The sequence below is a fragment of the Aquarana catesbeiana genome, linkage group LG07 (assembly GCF_042186555.1).
Source record: "Aquarana catesbeiana isolate 2022-GZ linkage group LG07, ASM4218655v1, whole genome shotgun sequence".
NCBI lineage: Eukaryota > Metazoa > Chordata > Amphibia > Anura > Ranidae > Aquarana > Aquarana catesbeiana.
In genome coordinates, this window is record NC_133330.1 from 110,813,476 (window position 1) to 110,836,313 (window position 22,838).

Consider the following 22,838-nt stretch of genomic DNA (forward strand, 5'->3'; position numbering starts at 1 on the left):
TACACGACCCCTACCTTGTCACAGGTAATTAACTGTTTGATCTCATATTCCTTATTCGTAGCAGATGCCAAAAACTTTTTCCTTTTCTTTAAATTCCCCTTAGCGTGTTTGCACGGGACGCACTTGCCACATGCGTAGAAACCCCCCAAAAAGGAAAAAAGCCTATCAGAATAAGGAACAGGGGGGTTAAGGACACTGGGAGCCAAACGATCCCTCAATGAAGGAGCTTTCTTGTAAATAAATTGGGGGCGGTCAGGTAAGACAGGGCCCAAAATTTTATCTTGTTTTAAGATGGGCCAGTTCTTCAATACTACTTTTTCAAAAGTGCGATATTGCACATTATAATCAAGCACCATCCTAAAATTAAAATTGGGATTAGAATTGTCTTCCCCAGGATCCCGAACAGTATTGGAGACCAATGTACCCCTGTCCATAGTTTTCACTCTCGTGACCTCCTTCTCTAACAATGAACGATCATACCCTTTTTGTTCAAACCTAGAGGTCAGGACTTGTGATTGTATGATAAAATCCTCATCACGAGTACAATTCCTGCGTAACCTAATATACTGCCCCCTAGGGATGTTGCACAACCAAGAATGATGGTGACAACTCCCCAGGGGGATGTACGAGTTGCGGTCAGTAGGCTTGAAATAATTGGTGATCGTGAAACGGTCATGAGTGACACTAATAGTCAGATCTAGAAATACCACCTTATCTGGGTCAATCGTCCAGGTCAGTGCAATATTCTTTTGATTATTATTAAGAGTCTCGATAAACACGTCAAGTTTATCTCTATCCCCTTTCCAGATAAGGATCAGATCGTCAATGAATCTACGATAGCATATAAGCTCTGGGGGTCTGTTACGAAAAACAGCCTCTTCCTCCCAGTGGGCCATAAATATATTAGCCACACTGGGAGCAAAACGTGCCCCCATTGCAACTCCCCTTGTCTGTAAATAAAATTCCTTATTATACCAGAAATAATTCCTGGTCAAACAGAAATTTAAACAACTCAAAAGGAATTCCTGATGTCTCCCTGACAATGATGAGGAGGACAGAGCCCATTCCACAGAGGACATAGCATCTTTGTGACCAATAATGGTATACAGAGAACTAACGTCAGCTGTTACCAAAAAGGTAGGCGGTGAGCACTCAAGGTTTTCTAAAATCTGGATAATATGCTTAGTGTCTTTTAAAAACGCGGGGGTTTTCGTCACGAGTGGTTGTAGGAAGAAATCAATGTATTGCCCAAGCCGTGCTGACACTGAGTCGATCCCATTGACAATGGGTCGACCAGGGGGATTTACAGTGTCTTTATGGATTTTGGGCAAAAAGTAAATAATAGGGGTTCTGCAAAACAAAGGATCTAAATACATTGCTTCTTTTTTGTTGAGGATTTTTTGGTCCTTACCATCCTCTATAATCACATGTAATTCATCCTTATATGTAAGCATAGGATCTTTGCTAAGAATACTATATGTATCCTGATCGGAGAGTAAACGCCTCATTTCCGATTGATAATTTATTTTCATATTTGATTGTTTTTACATGTGAATGTTTTATTATTTGATAGATTAAGGTTTTATGTTTGATTATACTCACAATCTGCTTTTTATTGTGTCTAACATGTGTGGGTGACAGTTGCTGCGGATGACTGTCATACAATGTTGAAATTGGTTTGAAATGATTTATTTAGCATTCCCAATTTATCAGCGTTTTTTATCCAGTTTTTATGCATCTCTTCCTTAGTGAATTGATGTACATTTTACTCATCCCCCATCTTATGTGCCTGAGCATTCAGTTCCGTTTAGCGCATATTTTATTATGAGGGGTAACGTCCGGATTGATTTCCGGGTCAGTGAGAGGTTAATTGTACCATGTGGTTCGTTGTCATGGATACTTACCTTGTATATAGCGCGGGTGCCCACGTCGTATCCTCATCTGCTGATGAAGTCCCCGCCCATTGGGACGCAACGCGTCCAGAACGAGGATACGTCGTGACGTCACCCGCGGCCACTGCGCATCCACACTACTAGACGGAGGTCGCATCGTTACCGTTGTTTATATGCTTTTACCCAGCGGTTCACATGTGAGTGACCTATTTTAGCTTTTTTATAATAAAGCATTGCATACAGAGAGCACTATTCTTTCGCCATTTCTTTTATATATACCTTGGTCATATTGGAGTGTCTGTTACCGGAGCCCCATGGTCCCAGAGGAGTGTTTGACACCTGAGCCCTGACGGATGCTGGCACATGCTGTATCTTGCTTGACTAAAGCGATTTAGGACCCTCTATAACCAAAGGGTCCATTCCTTCAGGTGAGAGGCCAACCTATTCCTTGGTGGTGGGCTGCCTGAAATCACTTCTCCACTAACCGGTGTTCGCTCGCACTTGAGGATGATTTATTGATTATCCATATGGATATTGATATCGTGGTGGACTTTAGTGTTTTATTTTGATTCTAGCGCTGCACTATCTGATGTTATATTTATATTAAGGGATTTGTTTTTTGACCCTAGTGTTCAGCAGCTATATAACGCATATTTACCACTTCGCGCTGATTTGTAATTTTTTCTACAGTTATTTGCACAATTTTCATTAATCTAGCAGCGATATGGAAGTTTTCAATTATTTTGAGCAGCGAGACATTAAGATTAATGAGGTATTTTCCAGGAATCCCACCTTAGAACCTACCAATGATTTACCACAATCTTTTAGGAAATTAGGTTACATTTATGAAAAAAAGATCAAATCCTGGTGGGATATCACATCATTCGAACAGTATCTTGCTGCTAGACTTATACCCAGACGTCTAAGGTGGGATTTACCCCCCAATGATGGTCTCACTGACGTCCAGTCTATGTCTGAATGGAGTGATTTTTTCATCAAAAGAGGTTTTGAACTGTTGGAATTTCTCCTAATCCGGAAAAGAAAGAGAATGGCTACCCTCGATTCTCAGATTGGAGAAATTACCAAAAGTATTGAAGTTCACAAAGATTGTGAAGAGTTCATTAGATTATCAGGAGAACTAAAAAATAAGCTTATAAAATGGGATTTGGAAACACAAAATAAAAAACGCAAAAAATTCATTAGGGATTTTGAAGATTTTAATGGGGGGATTATTTTCAAATGGCAGAATTCTTCAGGTACAGATAACTCTGCCCCTTCCTCTGTGAGTACTCATGTTGTCACAGAAGGTATTGGAGAGAATGTCCCCAAAAATAATCCCATTTATGAATATGATTATTCACAGCCAGCACAGCCAGCACCTTATCCGAACACTTATGGTCATAAGAGAAAGAATAATAAAAAAGGTAATTTCAGAGGGAAAGGTAGAGGCAACACTAGGCCTTATAATCATCATGAAAGTCCCTATCGGCAGAATGGTTATCCAGCATATGTCGATAATAGGGAACATACTAATAGAGGAGGACCTAATGCCCCCTACATTAAACCTATTCCCACTTCTAACCGTTTTGCCCCTCTGGCTGATCACACCCCCCGCAGAGAGGAAGGTTTTTTAGGCCAACGGGGGGAACAGAGATACCCCCCGCAGCCCTATCACCCTCACCAGGGAGAGCCATGGAAACAAGCCGCGCCTTACACTCCATCAAACACCGGCCCTCGCAAGCGAAAAGAAAGAGAGGAAGGAGAGGGGGCAGGAGAATACAAAAGGCCCAAACCACGGTAGGGGTGGGTATATATAATCTCAGTCAAGTCACTCTCACTGACGACGAAATTAGGGTTTTAGATCGAGGTTTAAAATTTGCACCCATCAAAAACCTTAATAAATTCGAAACTTATGTCAATATACAAAAATATGTACGGACCCTGAATATGAAAAAGTATTTTTTAGCCCAATCGCATCAGGGAACTAGACCGTCCATTTCCCAATATTCTTCCCTACGGAATAAATCCACGTTTAATCCGCAGAACGCTGACAATAAGTATTTAGAAGTTTTTAAAAATATGGTGTCCCATGACCTGAACCAGCTAAAGGTTAAGAAAATTTCTGATCCTCAGTATATTAAGCGTGGTATTCAATCGCTAGCACAGCGGAAAGATATAGTTATCCGCCCCGCTGATAAAGGGGGCGGTTTGGTGGTTCTGAGTAGGGACTATTATCAATCGGAAATGAGGCGTTTACTCTCCGATCAGGATACATATAGTATTCTTAGCAAAGATCCTATGCTTACATATAAGAATGAATTACATGTGATTATAGAGGATGGTAAGGACCAAAAAATCCTCAACAAAAAAGAAGCAATGTATTTAGATCCTTTGTTTTGCAGAACCCCTATTATTTACTTTTTGCCCAAAATCCATAAAGACACTGTAAATCCCCCTGGTCGACCCATTGTCAATGGGATCGACTCAGTGTCAGCACGGCTTGGGCAATACATTGATTTCTTCCTGCAACCACTCGTGACGAAAACCCCCGCGTTTTTAAAAGACACTAAGCATATTATCCAGATTTTAGAAAACCTTGAGTGCTCACCGCCTACCTTTTTGGTAACAGCTGACGTTAGTTCTCTGTATACCATTATTGGTCACAAAGATGCTATGTCCTCTGTGGAATGGGCTCTGTCCTCCTCATCATTGTCAGGGAGACATCAGGAATTCCTTTTGAGTTGTTTAAATTTCTGTTTGACCAGGAATTATTTCTGGTATAATAAGGAATTTTATTTACAGACAAGGGGAGTTGCAATGGGGGCACGTTTTGCTCCCAGTGTGGCTAATATATTTATGGCCCACTGGGAGGAAGAGGCTGTTTTTCGTAACAGACCCCCAGAGCTTATATGCTATCGTAGATTCATTGACGATCTGATCCTTATCTGGAAAGGGGATAGAGATAAACTTGACGTGTTTATCGAGACTCTTAATAATAATCAAAAGAATATTGCACTGACCTGGACGATTGACCCAGATAAGGTGGTATTTCTAGATCTGACTATTAGTGTCACTCATGACCGTTTCACGATCACCAATTATTTCAAGCCTACTGACCGCAACTCGTACATCCCCCTGGGGAGTTGTCACCATCATTCTTGGTTGTGCAACATCCCTAGGGGGCAGTATATTAGGTTACGCAGGAATTGTACTCGTGATGAGGATTTTATCATACAATCACAAGTCCTGACCTCTAGGTTTGAACAAAAAGGGTATGATCGTTCATTGTTAGAGAAGGAGGTCACGAGAGTGAAAACTATGGACAGGGGTACATTGGTCTCCAATACTGTTCGGGATCCTGGGGAAGACAATTCTAATTCTAATCCCAATTTTAATTTTAGGATGGTGCTTGATTATAATGTGCAATATCGCACTTTTGAAAAAGTAGTATTGAAGAACTGGCCCATCTTAAAACAAGATAAAATTTTGGGCCCTGTCTTACCTGACCGCCCCCAATTTATTTACAAGAAAGCTCCTTCATTGAGGGATCGTTTGGCTCCCAGTGTCCTTAACCCCCCTGTTCCTTATTCTGATAGGCTTTTTTCCTTTTTGGGGGGTTTCTACGCATGTGGCAAGTGCGTCCCGTGCAAACACGCTAAGGGGAATTTAAAGAAAAGGAAAAAGTTTTTGGCATCTGCTACGAATAAGGAATATGAGATCAAACAGTTAATTACCTGTGACACGGTAGGGGTCGTGTATATGCTGGAGTGCGGATGCGGGCTCCAGTATATTGGTAGAACATCTAGACCCCTACACGTGAGGCTTGCTGAGCATGTTAATAATATTAAAAAAGGCCTGAAAACCCACAATGTCTCTAGACATTTTAAATTACATCACCATTAGAATCCAAAAAGCTTGAAATTCTGGGGCATAGAAAGGGTCACCAGGCATTGGAGGGGTGGCAACTTCATAAGACAACTGAGCAAAAGAGAATCATATTGGATCTTTGAAACTAGGGTTCTCTGCCCTGAAGGGTTAAACGTGGATTTTGACACCAACTGCTTTATCTCTGATCGTTAATTATTTTTTATTTTTATTTTTATTTTCATATTTGATTGTTTTTACATGTGAATGTTTTATTATTTGATAGATTAAGGTTTTATGTTTGATTATACTCACAATCTGCTTTTTATTGTGTCTAACATGTGTGGGTGACAGTTGCTGCGGATGACTGTCATACAATGTTGAAATTGGTTTGAAATGATTTATTTAGCATTCCCAATTTATCAGCGTTTTTTATCCAGTTTTTATGCATCTCTTCCTTAGTGAATTGATGTACATTTTACTCATCCCCCATCTTATGTGCCTGAGCATTCAGTTCCATTTAGCGCATATTTTATTATGAGGGGTAACGTCCGGATTGATTTCCGGGTCAGTGAGAGGTTAATTGTACCATGTGGTTCGTTGTCATGGATACTTACCTTGTATATAGCGCGGGTGCCCACGTCGTATCCTCATCTGCTGATGAAGTCCCCGCCCATTGGGACGCAACGCGTCCAGAACGAGGATACGTCGTGACGTCACCCGCGGCCACTGCGCATCCACACTACTAGACGGAGGTCGCATCGTTACCGTTGTTTATATGCTTTTACCCAGCGGTTCACATGTGAGTGACCTATTTTAGCTTTTTTATAATAAAGCATTGCATACAGAGAGCACTATTCTTTCGCCATTTCTTTTATATATACCTTGGTCATATTGGAGTGTCTGTTACCGGAGCCCCATGGTCCCAGAGGAGTGTTTGACACCTGAGCCCTGACGGATGCTGGCACATGCTGTATCTTGCTTGACTAAAGCGATTTAGGACCCTCTATAACCAAAGGGTCCATTCCTTCAGGTGAGAGGCCAACCTATTCCTTGGTGGTGGGCTGCCTGAAATCACTTCTCCACTAACCGGTGTTCGCTCGCACTTGAGGATGATTTATTGATTATCCATATGGATATTGATATCGTGGTGGACTTTAGTGTTTTATTTTGATTCTAGCGCTGCACTATCTGATGTTATATTTATATTAAGGGATTTGTTTTTTGACCCTAGTGTTCAGCAGCTATATAACGCATATTTACCACTTCGCGCTGATTTGTAATTTTTTCTACATCCCTACTATGGGGACGGATATCGTTTTTATGGCAGCAGCTAGCTGCCATAACCCCGGTATGCCCGTGTTCGGCCGGCGGTCCAGTACAAGCAAAAAGTGGTCTCTGCGGCTGATTCACCGCAGGATCACTTTTATCGGTGGCGGGAGTGGGGCCCACCGCGATCTGGTGCCCTCCGCCGCTTACCGGAGCCGCCGGTGGAGGCGATCGCGTCTGTCCCCTGGGCTGACATGGAGACGAGTGAGGGAAAGATGGCCCCCACCCGTCTCCATGACACTGCAGGCCGGCAGCGACGTTAAAACCTCACTTCCGCCCATAGCTCTTAACCACTTGCCGACCGCCGCACGACTATATACGTCGGCAGAATGGCACGGGCAGGCAAAAGGACTTACATGTACGTCCTTGCCTGCCCGCGGGTGGGGGGTCCGATCGGACCCCCCCCCGGTGCCAGCGGCGGTCGGCAAATCTCCCCCGGCGATCGGAGGTGAGGGGGAGGCCATCCATTCGTGGCCCCCCCCTCGCGATCGCTCTCAGCCAATGGGATCATTTCCCTGCCTCTGTATTGTACACAGAGGCAGAGGAAATGATGTCATCTCTCCTCGGCTCGGTATTTTCCGTTCCGGGCCGAGGAGAGAAGACTGCAATGTGAGTGCACAACACACACACACACAGTAGAACATGCCAGGCACACAAAACACCCCGATCCCCCCCCCGATCGCCCCCCGATCCCCCCCCAATCACCCCCCCCCCCTGTCACAAACTGACACCAGCAGGTTTTTTTTTTTTTTTTTTTTTTTTCTGATTACTGTATTGGTGTCAGTTTGTGACATTTACAGTGTTAGGACAGTTAGTATTACCCCCCTGTAGGTCTAGGGTACCCCCCTAACCCCCCCTAATAAAGTTTTAACCCCTTGATCACCCCCCGTCACCAGTGTCGCTAAGCGATCATTTTTCTGATCGCTGTATTAGTGTCGCTGGTGACGCTAGTTAGTGAGGTAAATATTTAGGTTCGCCGTCAGCGTTTTATAGCGACAGGGACCCCCATATACTACCTAATAAATGTTTTAACCCCTTGATGGCCCCCTAGTTAACCCTTTCACCACTGATCACCGTATAACCGTTACGGGTGACGCAGGTTAGTTTGTTTATTTTTTATAGTGTCAGGGCACCCGCCGTTTATTACCGAATAAAGGTTTAGCCCCCTGATCGCCCGGCGGTGATATGCGTCGCCCCAGGCAGCGTCAGATTAGCGCCAGTACCGCTAACACCCACGCACACAGCATACGCCTCCCTTAGTGGTATAGTATCTGTACGGATCAATATCTGATCCGATCAGATCTATACTAGCGTCCCCAGCAGTTTAGGGTTCCCAAAAACACAGTGTTAGCGGGATCAGCCCAGATACCTGCTAGCACCTGCGTTTTGCCCCTCCGCCCGGCTCGGCCCAGCCCACCCAAGTGCAGTATCGATCGATCACGGTCACTTACAAAACACTAAACGCATAACTGCAGCGTTCGCAGAGTCAGGCCTGATCCCTGTGATCGCTAACAGTTTTTTTGGTAGCGTTTTGGTGAAATGGCAAGCACCAGCCCCAGGCAGCGTCAGGTTAGTGCCAGTAGCGCTAACACCCACGCACGCACCGTACACCTCCCTTAGTGGTATAGTATCTGAACGCATCAATATCTGATCCGATCAGATCTATACTAGCGTCCCCAACAGTTTAGGATTCCTAAAAACGCAGTGTTAGCGGGATCAGCCCAGATACCTGCTAGCACCTGCGTTTTGCCCCTCCGCCCGGCCCAGCCCACCCAAGTGCAGTATCGATCGATCACTGTCACTTACAAAACACTAAACGCATAACTGCAGCGTTCGCAGAGTCAGGCCTGATCCCTGCGATCGCTAACAGTTTTTTTGGTAGCGTTTTGGTGAACTGGCAAGCACCAGCCCCAGGCAGCGTCAGGTTAGTGCCAGTAGCGCTAACACCCATGCACGCACCGTACACCTCCCTTAGTGGTATAGTATCTGAACTGATCAATATCTGATCTGATCCGATCAGATCTATACTGGCATCCCCAGCAGTTTAGGGTTCCCAAAAACGCAGTGTTAGTGGGATCAGCCCAGATACCTGCTAGCACCTGCGTTTTGCCCCTCCGCCCGGCCCAGCCCAGCCCACCCAAGTGCAGTATCGATCGATCACTGTCACTTACAAAACTCTAAACGCATAACTGCAGCGTTCGCAGAGTCAGGCCTGATCCCTGCGATCGTTAACAGTTTTTTTGGTAGCGTTTTGGTGAACTGGCAAGCGCCAGTGGCCTAGTACACCCCGGTCATAGTCAAACCAGCACTGCAGTAACACTTGGTGACGTGGCGAGTCCCATAAGTGCAGTTCAAGCTGGTGAGGTGGCAAGCACAAGTAGTGTCCCGCTGCCACAAAGAAGACAAACACAGGCCCGTCGTGCCCATAATGCCCTTCCTGCTGCATTCGCCAATCCTAATTGGGAACCCACCACTTCTGCAGCGCCCGTACTTCCCCCATTCACATCCCCAACCAAATGCAGTCGGCTGCATGAGAGGCATTTTCTTTATGTCCTCCCCCGAGTACCCCTACCCAACGAACTCCCCCAAAAAAGATGTCGTGTCTGCAGTAAGCGCGGATATAGGCGTGACACCCGCTATTATTGTCCCTCCTGTCCTGACAATCCTGGTCTTTGCATTGGTGAATGTTTTGAATGCTACCATTCACTAGCTGAGTATTAGCGTAGGGTACAGCATTGCACAGACTAGGCACACTTTCACAGGGTCTCCCAAGATGCCATCGCATTTTGAGAGACCCGAACCTGGAACCGGTTACAGTTATAAAAGTTACAGTTACAAAAAAAGTGTAAAAAAAAAAAAAAAACACAAACAAAAATATAAAATAAAAAGTAATAGTTGTCGTTTTATTGTTCTCTCTCTATTCTCTCTCTCTCTATTCTCTCTATTGTTCTGCTCTTTTTTACTGTATTCTATTCTGCAATGTTTTATTGTTGTTATGTTTTATCATGTTTGCTTTTCAGGTATGCAATTTTTTATACTTTACCATTTACTGTGCTTTATTGTTAGCCATATTTTTGTCTTCAGGTACAGCATTCACGACTTTGAGTGGTTATACCAAAATGATGCTTGCAGGTTTAGGTATCATCTTGGTATCATTCTTTTCAGCCAGCGGTCGGCTTTCATGTAAAAGCAATCCTAGCGGCTAATTAGCCTCTAGACTGCTTTTACAAGCAGTGGGAGAGAATGCCCCCCCCCCCCATCGTCTTCCGTGTTTTTCTCTGGCTCTCCTGTCTCAACAGGGAACCTGAGAATGCAGCCGGTGATTCAGCCAGCTGACCATAGAGCTGATCAGAGACCAGAGTGGCTCCAAACATCTCTATGGCCTAAGAAACCGGAAGCTACGAGCATTTTATGACTTAGATTTCGCCGGATGTAAATAGCGCCATTGGGAAATTGGGGAAGCATTTTATCACACCGATCTTGGTGTGGTCAGATGCTTTGAGGGCAGAGGAGAAATCTAGGGTCTAATAGACCCCAATTTTTTCAAAAAAGAGTACCTGTCACTACCTATTGCTATCATAGGGGATATTTACATTCCCTGAGATAACAGTAAAAATGATTAAAAAAAAAAAAAAATGAAAGGAACAGTTTTAAAATAAGATAAAAAAGCAAAAAAATAATAAAGAAAAAAAAAAAAAGCACCCCTGTCCCCCCTGCTCTCGCGCTAAGGCGAACGCAAGCGTCGGTCTGGCGTCAAATGTAAACAGCAATTGCACCATGCATGTGAGGTATCACCGCGACGGTTAGATCGAGGGCAGTAATTTTAGCAGTAGACCTCCTCTGTAAATCTAAAGTGGTAACCTGTAAAGGCTTTTAAAGGCTTTTAAAAATGTATTTATTTTGTTGCCACTGCACGTTTGTGCGCAATTGTAAAGCATGTCATGTTTGGTATCCATGTACTCGGCCTAAGATCATCTTTTTTATTTCATCAAACATTTGGGCAATATAGTGTGTTTTAGTGCATTAAAATGTAAAAAAGTGTGTTTTTTCCCCAAAAAATGCGTTTGAAAAATCGCTGCGCAAATACTGTGTGAAAAAAAAAAATTAAACACCCACCATTTTAATCTGTAGGGCATTTGCTTTAAAAAATATATAATGTGTGGGGGTTCAAAGTAATTTTCTTGCAAAAAAAAATAATTTTTTCATGTAATCAAAAAGTGTCAGAAAGGGCATTGTCTTCAAGTGGTTAGAAGAGTGGGTGATGTGTGACATAAGCTTCTAAATGTTGTGCATAAAATGCCAGGACAGTTCAAACCCCCCCCAAATGACCCCATTTTGGAAAGTAGACACCCCAAGCTATTTGCTGAGAGGCATGTCGAGTCCATGGAATATTTTATATTGTGACACAAGTTGCGGGAAAGAGACAAATTTTTTTTTTTTTTTTTTTTTTTTGCACAAAGTTGTCACTAAATTATATATTGCTCAAACATGCCATGGGAATATGTGAAATTACACCCCAAAATACATTCTGCTGCTTCTCCTGAGTACGGGGATACCACATGTGTGAGACTTTTTTGGGAGCCTAGCCGCTTATGGGACCCCGAAAACCAAGCACCGCCTTCAGGCTTTCTAAGGGCGTAAATTTTTGATTTCACTCTTCACTGCCTATCACAGTCTCGGAGGCCATGGAATGCCCAGGTGGCACAAACCCCCCCCAAATGACCCCATTTTGGAAAGTAGACACCCAAAGCTATTTGCTGAGCGGTATAGTGAGTATTTTGCAGACCTCACTTTTTGTCACAAAGTTTTGAAAATTAAAAAAAGAAAAAAAAAATTTTTTTTTTTGTCTTTCTTCATTTTCAAAAACAAATGAGAGCTGCAAAATACTCACCATGCCTCTCAGCAAATAGCTTGGGGTGTCTACTTTCCAAAATGGGGTCATTTGGGGGGGGTTTGTGCCACCTGGGCATTCCATGACCTCCGAAACTGTGATAGGCAGTGAAGAGTGAAATCAAAAATGTACACCCTTAGAAATCCTGAAGGCGGTGATTGGTTTTCGGGGTCCCGTACGCGGCTAGGCTCCTAAAAAGTCCCACACATGTGGTATCCCCATACTCAGGAGAAGCAGCAGAATGTATTTTGGGGTGCAATTCCACATATGCCCATGACCTGTGTGAGCAATATATCATTTAGTGACAACTTTGTGCAAAAAAAAAAAAATAAATAAATAAATTGTCACTTTCCCGCAACTTGTGTCAAAATATAAAATATTCCATGGACTCAACATGCCTCTCAGCAAATAGCTTGGGGTGTCTACTTTCCAAAATGGGGTCATTTGGGGGGGGTTTGTGCCATCTGGGCATTTTATGGCCTTCAAAACTGTGATAGGTAGTGAGGAGTAAAATCAAAAATGTACGCCCTTAGAAATCCTGAAGGCGGTGATTGGTTTTCGGGGCCCCGTATGCGGCTAGGCTCCCAAAAAGTCCCACACATGTGGTATCCCCGTACTCAGGAGAAGCAGCTAAATGTATTTTGGGGTGCAATTCCACATATGCCCATGGCCTGTGTGAGCAATATATCATTTAGTGACAACTTTTTGTAATTTTTTTTTTTTTTTTTTTTTTTTGTCATTATTCAATCACTTGGGACAAAAAAAATGAATATTCAATGGGCTCAACATGCCTATCAGCAATTTCCTTGGGGTGTCTACTTTCCAAAATGGGGTCATTTGTGGGGGTTTTGTACTGCCCTGCCATTTTAGCACCTCAAGAAACGACATAGGCAGTCATAAATTAAAGGCTGTGTAAATTCCAGAAAATGTACCCTAGATTGTAGGCGCTATAACTTTTGCGCAAACCAATAAATATACACTTATTGACATTTTTTTTACCAAAGACATGTGGCCAAATACATTTTGGCCTAAATGTATGACTAAAATTGAGTTTATTGGATTTTTTTTAGAACAAAAAGTAGAAAATATCATTTTTTTTCAAAATTTTCGGTCTTTTTCCGTGTATAGCGCAAAAAATAAAAACGGCAGAGGTGATCAAATACCATCAAAAGAAAGCTCTATTTGTGGGAAGAAAAGGACGCAAATTTCGTTTGGTTACAGCATTGCATGACCGCGCAATTAGCAGTTAAAGCGACGCAGTGCCAATTTGTAAAAAGTGCTCTGGTCAGGAAGGGGGTAAATCCTTCCGGGGCTGAAGTGGTTAAAGGGCCAATTTATTTTTTTTATTTTTTTAAATGACTATTTTTTTTTTATTGCATTTTAGTGTAAATATGAGATCTGAGGTCTTTTTGACCCCAGATCTCATATTTAAGAGGTCCTGTCATGCTTTTTTTTATTGCAAGAGATGTTTACATTCCTTGTAATAGGAATAAAAGTGACACTTTTTTTTAAAACAGTGTAAAAATAAAAAGTAAAAGGTAAAATAAATAAGAAAAAAAAAAAAATTTAAAACGCGCCCCGTCCCGCCGAGCTCGCGTGCAGAAGCGAACGCATATGTGAGTAGCGCCCGCATATGAAAACAATGTTCAAACCACACATGTGAGGTATCGCCATGATCGGTAGAGCAAGAGCAATAATTCTAGCCCTAGACCTCCTCTATAATGCATGCAACCGGTAGAATTTTTTAAATGTCGCCTATGGAGATTTTTAAGGGTAAATTTTGTCACCAATCCACGAGCGGGCGCAATTTTGAAGCGTGACATGTTGGGTATCAATTTTCTCGGCATAACGTTATCTTTCACAATATTCAAAAAATTGGGCTAACTTTACTGTTGTCTTATTTTTTAATTCAAAAAAGTGTATTATTTAAAAATAAAGTGCGCTTGTAAGACCACTGCACAAATACGGTGTGACAAAAAGTATTGCAACAACCGCCATTTTAGTCTCTAGGATGTTAGAAAAAAAATGTATAATGTGGTTCTAAGTAATTTTCTAGTAAAAAAACTGTTTTTAACTTGTAAACACCACATCTAAAAAAGAGGCCCGGTCCTAAAGTGGTTAATAGACCTACATATCTAACAAGATATTCAGTAAGTTCAGGCAGAAAAGGTGATTGAAGATGATGATGGATGAAAATAAAATGCTAGAACTAGGGAAGGAAGTGAGTGATGGATGAGATGTAATCAGTGGAACTGTGAAGTAGCAAGATTGTGGAAACTGCAGTTTGGGCAGATTCTACCCAAGCGAGGATTCGGACGTCATAATGATACAGAAATAATGAAGTGATGGAAAATAGCACCTAAAGAAGTATTATCAAACATGTAAAAGGTAAAATGTAAATATCTATTCACCTGTCAACTGAAACGGCAGCCAGGGTGAAACTGCTGGCATACATTGACAAGTAGATGGAGAAGTGAACAGCTTTACAGAGGAAAGCTCCAAATAACCATCCATCCAGGGTGTATATGGTGGCCTGAAAAGGGACACATAGTAGTATAAAACATAAGTCCGCAACCCCCAGGTTTAGAATAAAGAGGTTGGTTGTATTGTACTTAGTTTGGCCATTCCTCAGGAGCACAACCAAAACTAATCCATTTCCCACTGTGCCTAGAGCAAATATAAGGGAGAAGACCACAGGTACGATGATTCCCCCAGGGGGCAGTTCTGATGTAACAGAAGCATTCCACGCTTGAGACATTGCTCCGCTGCTGTCACCAGCCCTGTGAAAAATACAGAGAAATTAATACATAGATACATAGTTAGTCAGACTGAAAAAAGACACAAGTCCATCTAGTTCAACCAGCAGAAAAAATAAATAAATAGAAAACCTCCATATACAGAATTCTATACCCACAGTTGATCCAGAGGAAGGCAAAAAATAATTCTTCCTTATCCCTTTAAGGCTATTGGATATTTCCTGGATCAACAATTTCTGGTGTTATTACCTATAAGTGTTAAATAATAGTTATTTTTGTAAAATAGTTTATGTATTTAGGAATTCAGCAATCTCTTAACCACTTCAGCCCCGGAAGATTTGCCTGCTTAATGACCACGCCATTTTTTGCGATACGGCACTGCGCCGCTTTAACTGAGAATTTCGTCATGCAACGCTATACCCAATCAAAATTTACATCCTTTTTTTTTCCCACAAATAGAACATTTGTTTTGGTAGTATTTGATCACCTCTGCGGTTTTTATTTTTTGCGCTATAAAAAAAAAAAAGAGCGACAATTTTGAAAAAAAACCCCACAATATTTTGTATTTTTTGCTATAATAAATATCCCCATTTTTTAAAAAAAAAGCAAATTTTTTCCTCAGTTTAGGCCAATATGTCATTTCACTATCTCTTATGTGGTATTTACCTCAAAAAGCAAAAACGCTTGGCAAATACCACATATAACAGCGTTAGGCCCCTTTCACACTGGGGCGTAGGGGGCATCGGGGGCGTCGGCGTTAAAACAGCGCTATTTTTAGCGCTGTTTTACCGCGGTATTCGGCCACTAGCGGTGCGGTTTTAACCCCCCGCTGGCGGCCGAAAAAGGGTTAAAACCACTCGTATAGCGCGGCTATAGCCGCGGTATTGCCGCGGTATAGCCGCGCTGTCCCATTGATTTCAATGGGCAGGAGCGGTTTAGGAGCGGTGAATACACCGCTCCTTCACCGCTCCAAAGATGCGGCTGACAGGAGATTTTTTTCTTCTCCTGCCAGCGCACCGCTTCAAAGTGAAAGCCCTCGGGCTTTCACACTGAACAAACAGCGGAGGCTGTTTTGGGGCGGTTTGCAGGCGGTATTTTTAGCGCAATAACGCCTGCAAACCGCCCCAGTGTGAAAGGGGCCTTAAAGGCAGTTCACTAAAATAAATAATTAAATAAATGCTTGCATTAAATAAGTAGTTAAAGAATGTATTTCATTTCAGCTGGTTATCAAGGAGCTGGCACCAACCGGATTCCTCACTGACAGCAGAATATAAACAAAAGAAGAGAATTTTTTTTTTTAAAGCAGCGTGGGGGTCCACCCCAATCCATACCAGGCCCTTTGGGTCTGATATAGATTTTGAGGGGGACCCCTAACCAATTTTATCTTTAAAAATGGTGTGAGAGTTAAAAATCCCCCAAAAACCATATCAGACCCTTATCCAAGCATGCAGTCTGACAGGCCAGAAAAGGAGGGGGGATAAGTTACAGCCAAAGCACCCTCTCCTTCTTGAGGGCATGTTGCCTGGTATGGTTCAGCGGCGGAGGGGACGAGCGATCGCCCCCCCCCTTTCCTGGCCTGCTGGACTGAATGCTCGGATAAAGCTCTGGTTTGGATTTTGGGGGATCCCCTCAAAATCTTTAGCAGACCCAAAGTGCTCTTCTTTTGTTTACATTCTGCTGTCAGTGGGAAACCCATTGACAGCAGATGAGTCATAATTGTTAAACTGATATTAAAGTCTACTTTTTTTTTGTTTAAAAATAACAAACATGTTATAGTTACCTGCTCAGTGCAGTGGTTTTGCACAGAGCAGTCCAGATCCTCCTCTTCTCAGCTACCTTGCTGGCACTCCTGGCCCCTCTGTCCTGTCGAGTGCTCCCACAGCAAACAGCTTGCTATGGGGGCACCCAAGCCGAGGCTCTGTGTGTCCATTTAGACACGGAGCTGTGGCTCGGCCTGGCCCCCTCTTTCTCCTTATTGGCTCACTGACTTTGATTGACAGCAGCGGGAGCCAATGGCACCCGCTTCTGTGTCTCAACCAATCAGGAGGGAGAGTCTAGGATTCTCCAGTTCGTGCTGGTGATCAACCTCCCTCTGTGCAACCTCTCTCTTAGCCTGGTGTTCCCCTCTTTCAGCAGCAGCCTGGCATTGGGGAAACTGCAGGTACGCCAGAGGATCTGCCTCCATGATGCTTGAAGTGTTTCTTGTATCTAAGGAGAGTCTGTGGTGGTTACAGGCAATCAGGTGCTGGGATGCGCATGCTTTGGATTGGAGGTGACATTCATTTATACTCCAGGGTTAGTCTCTGTTTGTCCATCCTGCAAGGCTGTAGCTGAAGCACTGGACTCTAAGGTAGCGGGAACCCCTTCAGTTCCAGGTTCCCCTGGGTTCTGGTCTGCCTGGCTATCATCCTCCTGTAGGGCATGAATAAAGTTTTCCCACGTCTGCCGAGAGACATCAATTCCTCTTGTTTCACACTCAGTACGCAGATCATCTTTGCTCATTTTCTTGTAATCTGCCAAACCAAGCATGCTTGCAAGAGTATGGATAGAACAGAAAGCATAAGAGACAAAGGGACTGTTGCCATATGTCTTTAAAAAAAAAAAAAAAAATGCACCAACTTATCTCAAAGGACTGCTTCCGCAAGGGCTAGAATCCTTCAGAGCAGAGGTAATTCCGAACACTTCACTGAATGCTCTAGGCAGAACTATCCCTCTACGCTGCCAGTCAATACTGTATGTGATGAACGTGGGTCAGACACCTGCCCTTCTCCCCAAATTGTGACAAAGGACTGGTCAACCTCACACCACGCTGTCCCTGATACACAACAATGACACTCTCATCACATGTTCACAGTCATATACATTAAATCCCCCCCCCCCCGTGCTTCTTTTTCTCCCTTCTCCACCCTCTCTCTGTCCTCAGGATTCCTCCTCTCTCTCTCTCTCTCTCTCTATTCACCCCAGATCTCTGTATATATTTCTTTGTTTTCTTGAATTCCACCCATCTTTCCCAGATGCTGGTAAATCTCTCCATGTGATCCTTTTTACTACACAGATATTCCATCTTATATGTATACTCTATTCCAGCGGTTCTCAACCTGGGAGTCGCGACCCCCTGGGGGGCCGATTGCTGATTTGCCAGGGGGTCGCGAATGCTGGTCCAAACTGGAAAGCTGGTCGAGACGGACCCGAAGTTACTGTGAGTCTGTCCGTCTCGGCCAGCGAGATGTCACTTCCGGGAGAGGAGAGACCGCGCAGAAGTGACGTTCCATCACCGCCACCTTGGTACTCTCGTCCGCAGTAAGGCTACAGTTAGAAGTCGGCAAGAGGACATCTTTTTACACCCACCGAAGTCTTGCATTTTACACGTATTTTTACCAGTAAACTGAGCTTATATACTATATAAGGCTTATATAGTATATAAGCTCAGTTTACTGGTAAAAATATGTGTAAAATGCAAGACTTCGGTGGGTGTAAAAAGATGTCCGCTTGCCGACTTCTAACTGTAACCTTGCTGTGGATGAGTGTACCAAGATGGCGGCGACGAAACGTCACTTCTGGTTAACACATTAGATGTATTGCTGATTGTGCTATCAAACGCTGCCACTGTGCCCTCAAACGTAGCCACTGCGCCCATCAATTGCCACCACTATGCCATCAAACGCAGCCACTGTGCCCATCAAACGCAACCACTGTGCCATCAAATGCTCCCACTGTGCCATCAAATACTGCCCCCGTGCCATATCAAATGCTCCCACTGTGCTCCACCCTGCCCGCTCGCTGTCTGCCCGGCACTTACCCTGTCTCTCGGTGGAGCATTTTATTTATTTGTAACTTATATGTTCATTTTAAATAAATATTTTTCACTATATATTACAGATTGTTTTTGTGATTAATCACTACGCTCTACGCTTTAAGATGTTAAATTTGTAAGCATGAAAATACATCCTGCATATCAGATATTTATATTTCGATTCATAACAGTCGCAAAATTACAGCAATGAAATGACCAACGAAAATAATTTTACTGTTAGGGGTCCCCACAAATTGGGAAATTTTATCAAGGGGTCACGGCACTAGTAGGTTGAGAACCACTGCTCTATTCTTTTAACCTCCCTGGCGGTATGATTATGTCTGATTTTTGAATGTCAAAGCGGTACATTGTTTTGCATGGAAATTTGGTGTTTTATATTGTAGGTCTGTAATTCTTAGGAATAACTCACTTAAATCTGTCCAAACAAGAATCTAGTAGACATCCCGGGTATGATAAAGTTTGAAACACATAATCATAAATTATAATATAATAAATAACTATAAATAATTATAAAAAATAATAATACAATTACAATAATCATTTTATTCAATAATGTAATCAAATCAAAAACACTGAAATTTGTCCAAACAAGGGTGCAATATTGCTAGTCACTAGGGATGAGCTTCAAGTTTGAGTCAAACCCATGTTCGACTCGAACATCGCCTGTTTGGTTTGCCTGTTTGGTTGTCGAATTGCGAACGTTTTGGGCCGTTCGCGCCAAATTCGAGTGGCGCATCACGGCCCATAATTCACTGCGGTATCGCAGTGCATTGCTAGCTGGTGATTGCCAAAGCATGCACTATGACCCGCATGCTTGGCCAATCACAGTGCCGTCTGTACAGAGAGCCGTAATTGGGCAAAGTCAGGGTGGCTTTGGCCAATTATGGCTCGGGGGTTTAGTACACGCCCCAAACTATATAAGGCCGCCTGCGTGGCGGCCTTGTGTAGTGTGTTGCGGCAGCGGAGAGAGATTGACAGAGAGACAGTGTCATTTGATTTAAGTTAGAGTAGGCAGGCGAGTCAGTTAGCTGCACTTACAGTGTGTTGTGTATATATATGCATCCTAGGTGTTGTATCTGAAGACAATTGGTGGTGTTCTTCTGATCCTATTAATACCACAGGCAGGCAGCTGCAGTATTTACAGTTAGTGTACTGTGTCCTCTGCACAGTGTGCACCTAAAGCTACCTGAAGACAATTGCTGGTGTTCTTCTGATCCTATTAATACCACAGGCAGGCAGCTGCGTTATCCTTCCCCTCCCTACTGGAATCAGCTCTTTTAATCTAGAAGCTAAAACTTTTGCATATAGCGTTGTGTCTACATTTAGTAGTGCTATTGGTCTATAACTTCAGCATAAGGTAGCATCTTTTCCCTCTTTAGGTATAACCGTATTGTACGCTTACAATGAGTCCCTTCTCATCTCATTTCCCCCTTTCCAGCCCATTCATATATGTACATAGTTTTGGTATCAGTTGTTCTTTAAATTTTTTGTGATACCTAACTGTAAATCCGTCCGGGCCTGGATTCTCCTGCTGCTGTATTTTTTAATGTTAGTATAATTTCTTCCTGGGTTATTGGTTCCTCTAAAACTTGTATTCTAGCTACTGCTGCTTTAGGGAGATTTGCCGCCCTAAGGTATTCTTGTATTTTTTCTGTTTTTTCTAACTCTTCTACCTGTAACCCTTTATGCCTAACCGAGTACAAGGAACTATTATAACTTTGGAATACAATTGCAATTTCCAGTGTTGAATATACCTTCTCCCCTTTATGATTTTAAATTTTTCCTATAAAGTTTACCGCTTTCCTCTTTTTTTATATTCTTGCTAAGTGTTTCCCAAGTTTATTTTCCCATTGGTATCTGTCCTTAGCTCCCCTATCGAAGACCTGATTTGTTTCCTGTTCCATTAACTCCTTTAACTCATCTCTTTTTATTGTTAACGTGTGGTGTATCTCCAGATTTGCTGTTTTTTTATGATGTTCTAACTCATACATTTCTGTAAATGCTCAAATTTTACTAGTTATTTCCCTCTTTTTTTGGCTCCAGTGGAGATCAGAATGCCACTTATATACACCTTGTATACCTCCCAGATCGTAGCCTGCAACATCCCTGGGGTTTGACTTACCTGAAAATTGTTGTAATTCTATTTTTATTTTTTCTTCTACTTCTTTATCTTGTAACGGTTCTTCATTTAGTTTCCAGTTACTCCTCCTAAGCTGGGTATCCTCTATTTCCAACTTCATTATTAGTGGAGCATGATCTGATAAAGTTATTATTTCTATAGATGTTCTAACAACTGAGTCCAGCCATTTGTGGTCCACCATAATATGTGCCATGCACTGGGGAATAACATGTATAGTCTTTCATTTCAGGATGAGGAATTCTCCATATATCGACCAACTGGGACTGATATAATTTCCTCTTCACTGTCCTAAGTTGGTGATTTCCATTCCCCTGTGATTGTGACAAACTATCTATCCTATGGTCCATGCAGAAATTCAGATCTTCTGCTTTACCTTTTTTAAAGTCTGCTAGCCTTCCCAGGACCCCCTTTAGGAAGGCCGTTGGACTTCTATTTGGGCAGTATATATTAACCAAGGTACACTCTATTCCCTGCAGCCTTCACTTTAAAAACATTTACATTCCTTTAGGGTCTATCACCCTTTCTTCTAGGGAAAACTCAACATCTTTTGCAAACCCTATTGCTACTCCTTTTGCTCTAATTGTTGTAGAGTCTCTATAGTACCACATAGGGTGATGTTTTGAATACAGTTTCATTTTCATATTATGTGAGATGTGTGTCTCCTGTAGAAAGACTACACTAGCAGAGTATTGTTTAATTTCTTTTAAGATCTTGTGTCTATTTAATGGGGTGTTTAACCCTCGTACATTATAGGTTAAACAATTGAGAATTATCTTACATCTTATTATCTTTCCCCCTCCAGTCCCCCCTCCACTTTCATATCTTCTTTCGTCTGTTCTCGCCACACAGCGAGGCCAGAGGATGGTATAGCTTCTTAAAATAGAGTGAAGGGGGACAACCTGAGGAGGCAAAAAGGGGGTCAGAAACAGGGAGCTTCTCACAGCTTGATATGATCTTATCTTTCCTCTAACCCTCTGAACTCCCCCTTTACCCTCTCCCCTCTCCCATCCATCCCTACCCTTACCCTCCCTCCTCCCCTTCCCATTTCTGATGATGTTATTCAGGAATATTTGGATTTTTTACCTATTCCTGCTCTTAATGTAGACAGTAACTTCCCCCCTTCATCTGCCTGTCTACCCTTATCACTGGAGCTCTATCCAGTGTGCCTACTAAGGCCTTCCCTCGCTTCTCCTTTTGGGGTAGGAGGTCTAAGGCTCCCCAGGTGCCCGAGTGATGGGAACCCAGCTGTCAGGAAATGCACCTCAGAAGGAATCCTGCTGCTGTCCTGGCTGGTGCACGTTTGCTAGTCATTGACATTGATTCTGCCTGCTCCTTTAACTACCACGCTGCCCGCCTGTTACCAACTTGGCCTGTTACCGGCCTGCCTCTAGCTTTGGCATCTGTTCCAGCATCATCTGTCTGTGTAGTCCAAGCCTGCCTGTACCTGCTTGTGCTTCATACCCCTCAAGACTGATCCACTGTCTACCCATCCCTGCATCCAGGTGTGTGGTATCCGGATACCAGTTGACCCAGTTATCAGCTGGCTCACTGTCTGGATCTTTCATCTCGCTGGGATTCATCCCTGTGGCATCAGGATCCTTGAAGCAGTTCTGCTAACAGCTAACCCGCCAGGCACTCACACCACTCTGTACTTCTGAACCTCCTGTTTGCTCTATCAGGGGCCGCGGGTCAGATACGTAAGGGAGGCCTTCCTCTGCACTATCGGGCTCATCTGCAAGGTACGTGAGAACGTGACAGTATCAGACAGCCATGTCTGAGCCTGAGCGAGGAACCTCCCCCATGGATGAACTTTGCCAAAACCTGGCCGGGCTCACACAAGCTGTCAAAAACTTGCAAGAAGGATAGAACCTTGTCATCTCCTGCCAACCCTCAAGGATCTGCTCATCCTTCTGCTACTCCAGCCAGTACAGCTTCCACACCTGCAGTTGTGATGCTGCCACCGGAACCAAGGGTACCTACACCTGAAAGATTTTCTGGGGAACACAGCAAATATAGAGCATTCCGCAATGCTTGTGAACTTTTCTTTGCCTTACAACCTTGTACCTTCTCCCTGGAGGCAACCAAGGTGGGCTTTGTCATCTCGCTGCTTCTGGGTGAGCCTCAAGCCTGGGCACACCGTCTCCTGGAACAA

The 22,838-nt window shown here is 43.2% G+C and overlaps 1 protein-coding gene across 1 annotated transcript in view; it reads right to left on the reverse strand.

Moving 5' to 3' along the window:
* Window positions 1-22,838, reverse strand: part of GALR3 (galanin receptor 3) — a 322,406-nt gene that overhangs the window by 269,832 nt on the left and 29,736 nt on the right. The window contains exon 2 of the mRNA XM_073592628.1: window positions 14,388-14,756. Coding sequence (XP_073448729.1) covers window positions 14,388-14,734 — 347 coding nt within the window. The 5' untranslated portion in view covers window positions 14,735-14,756. The remainder of the gene's footprint in view (window positions 1-14,387; window positions 14,757-22,838) is intronic.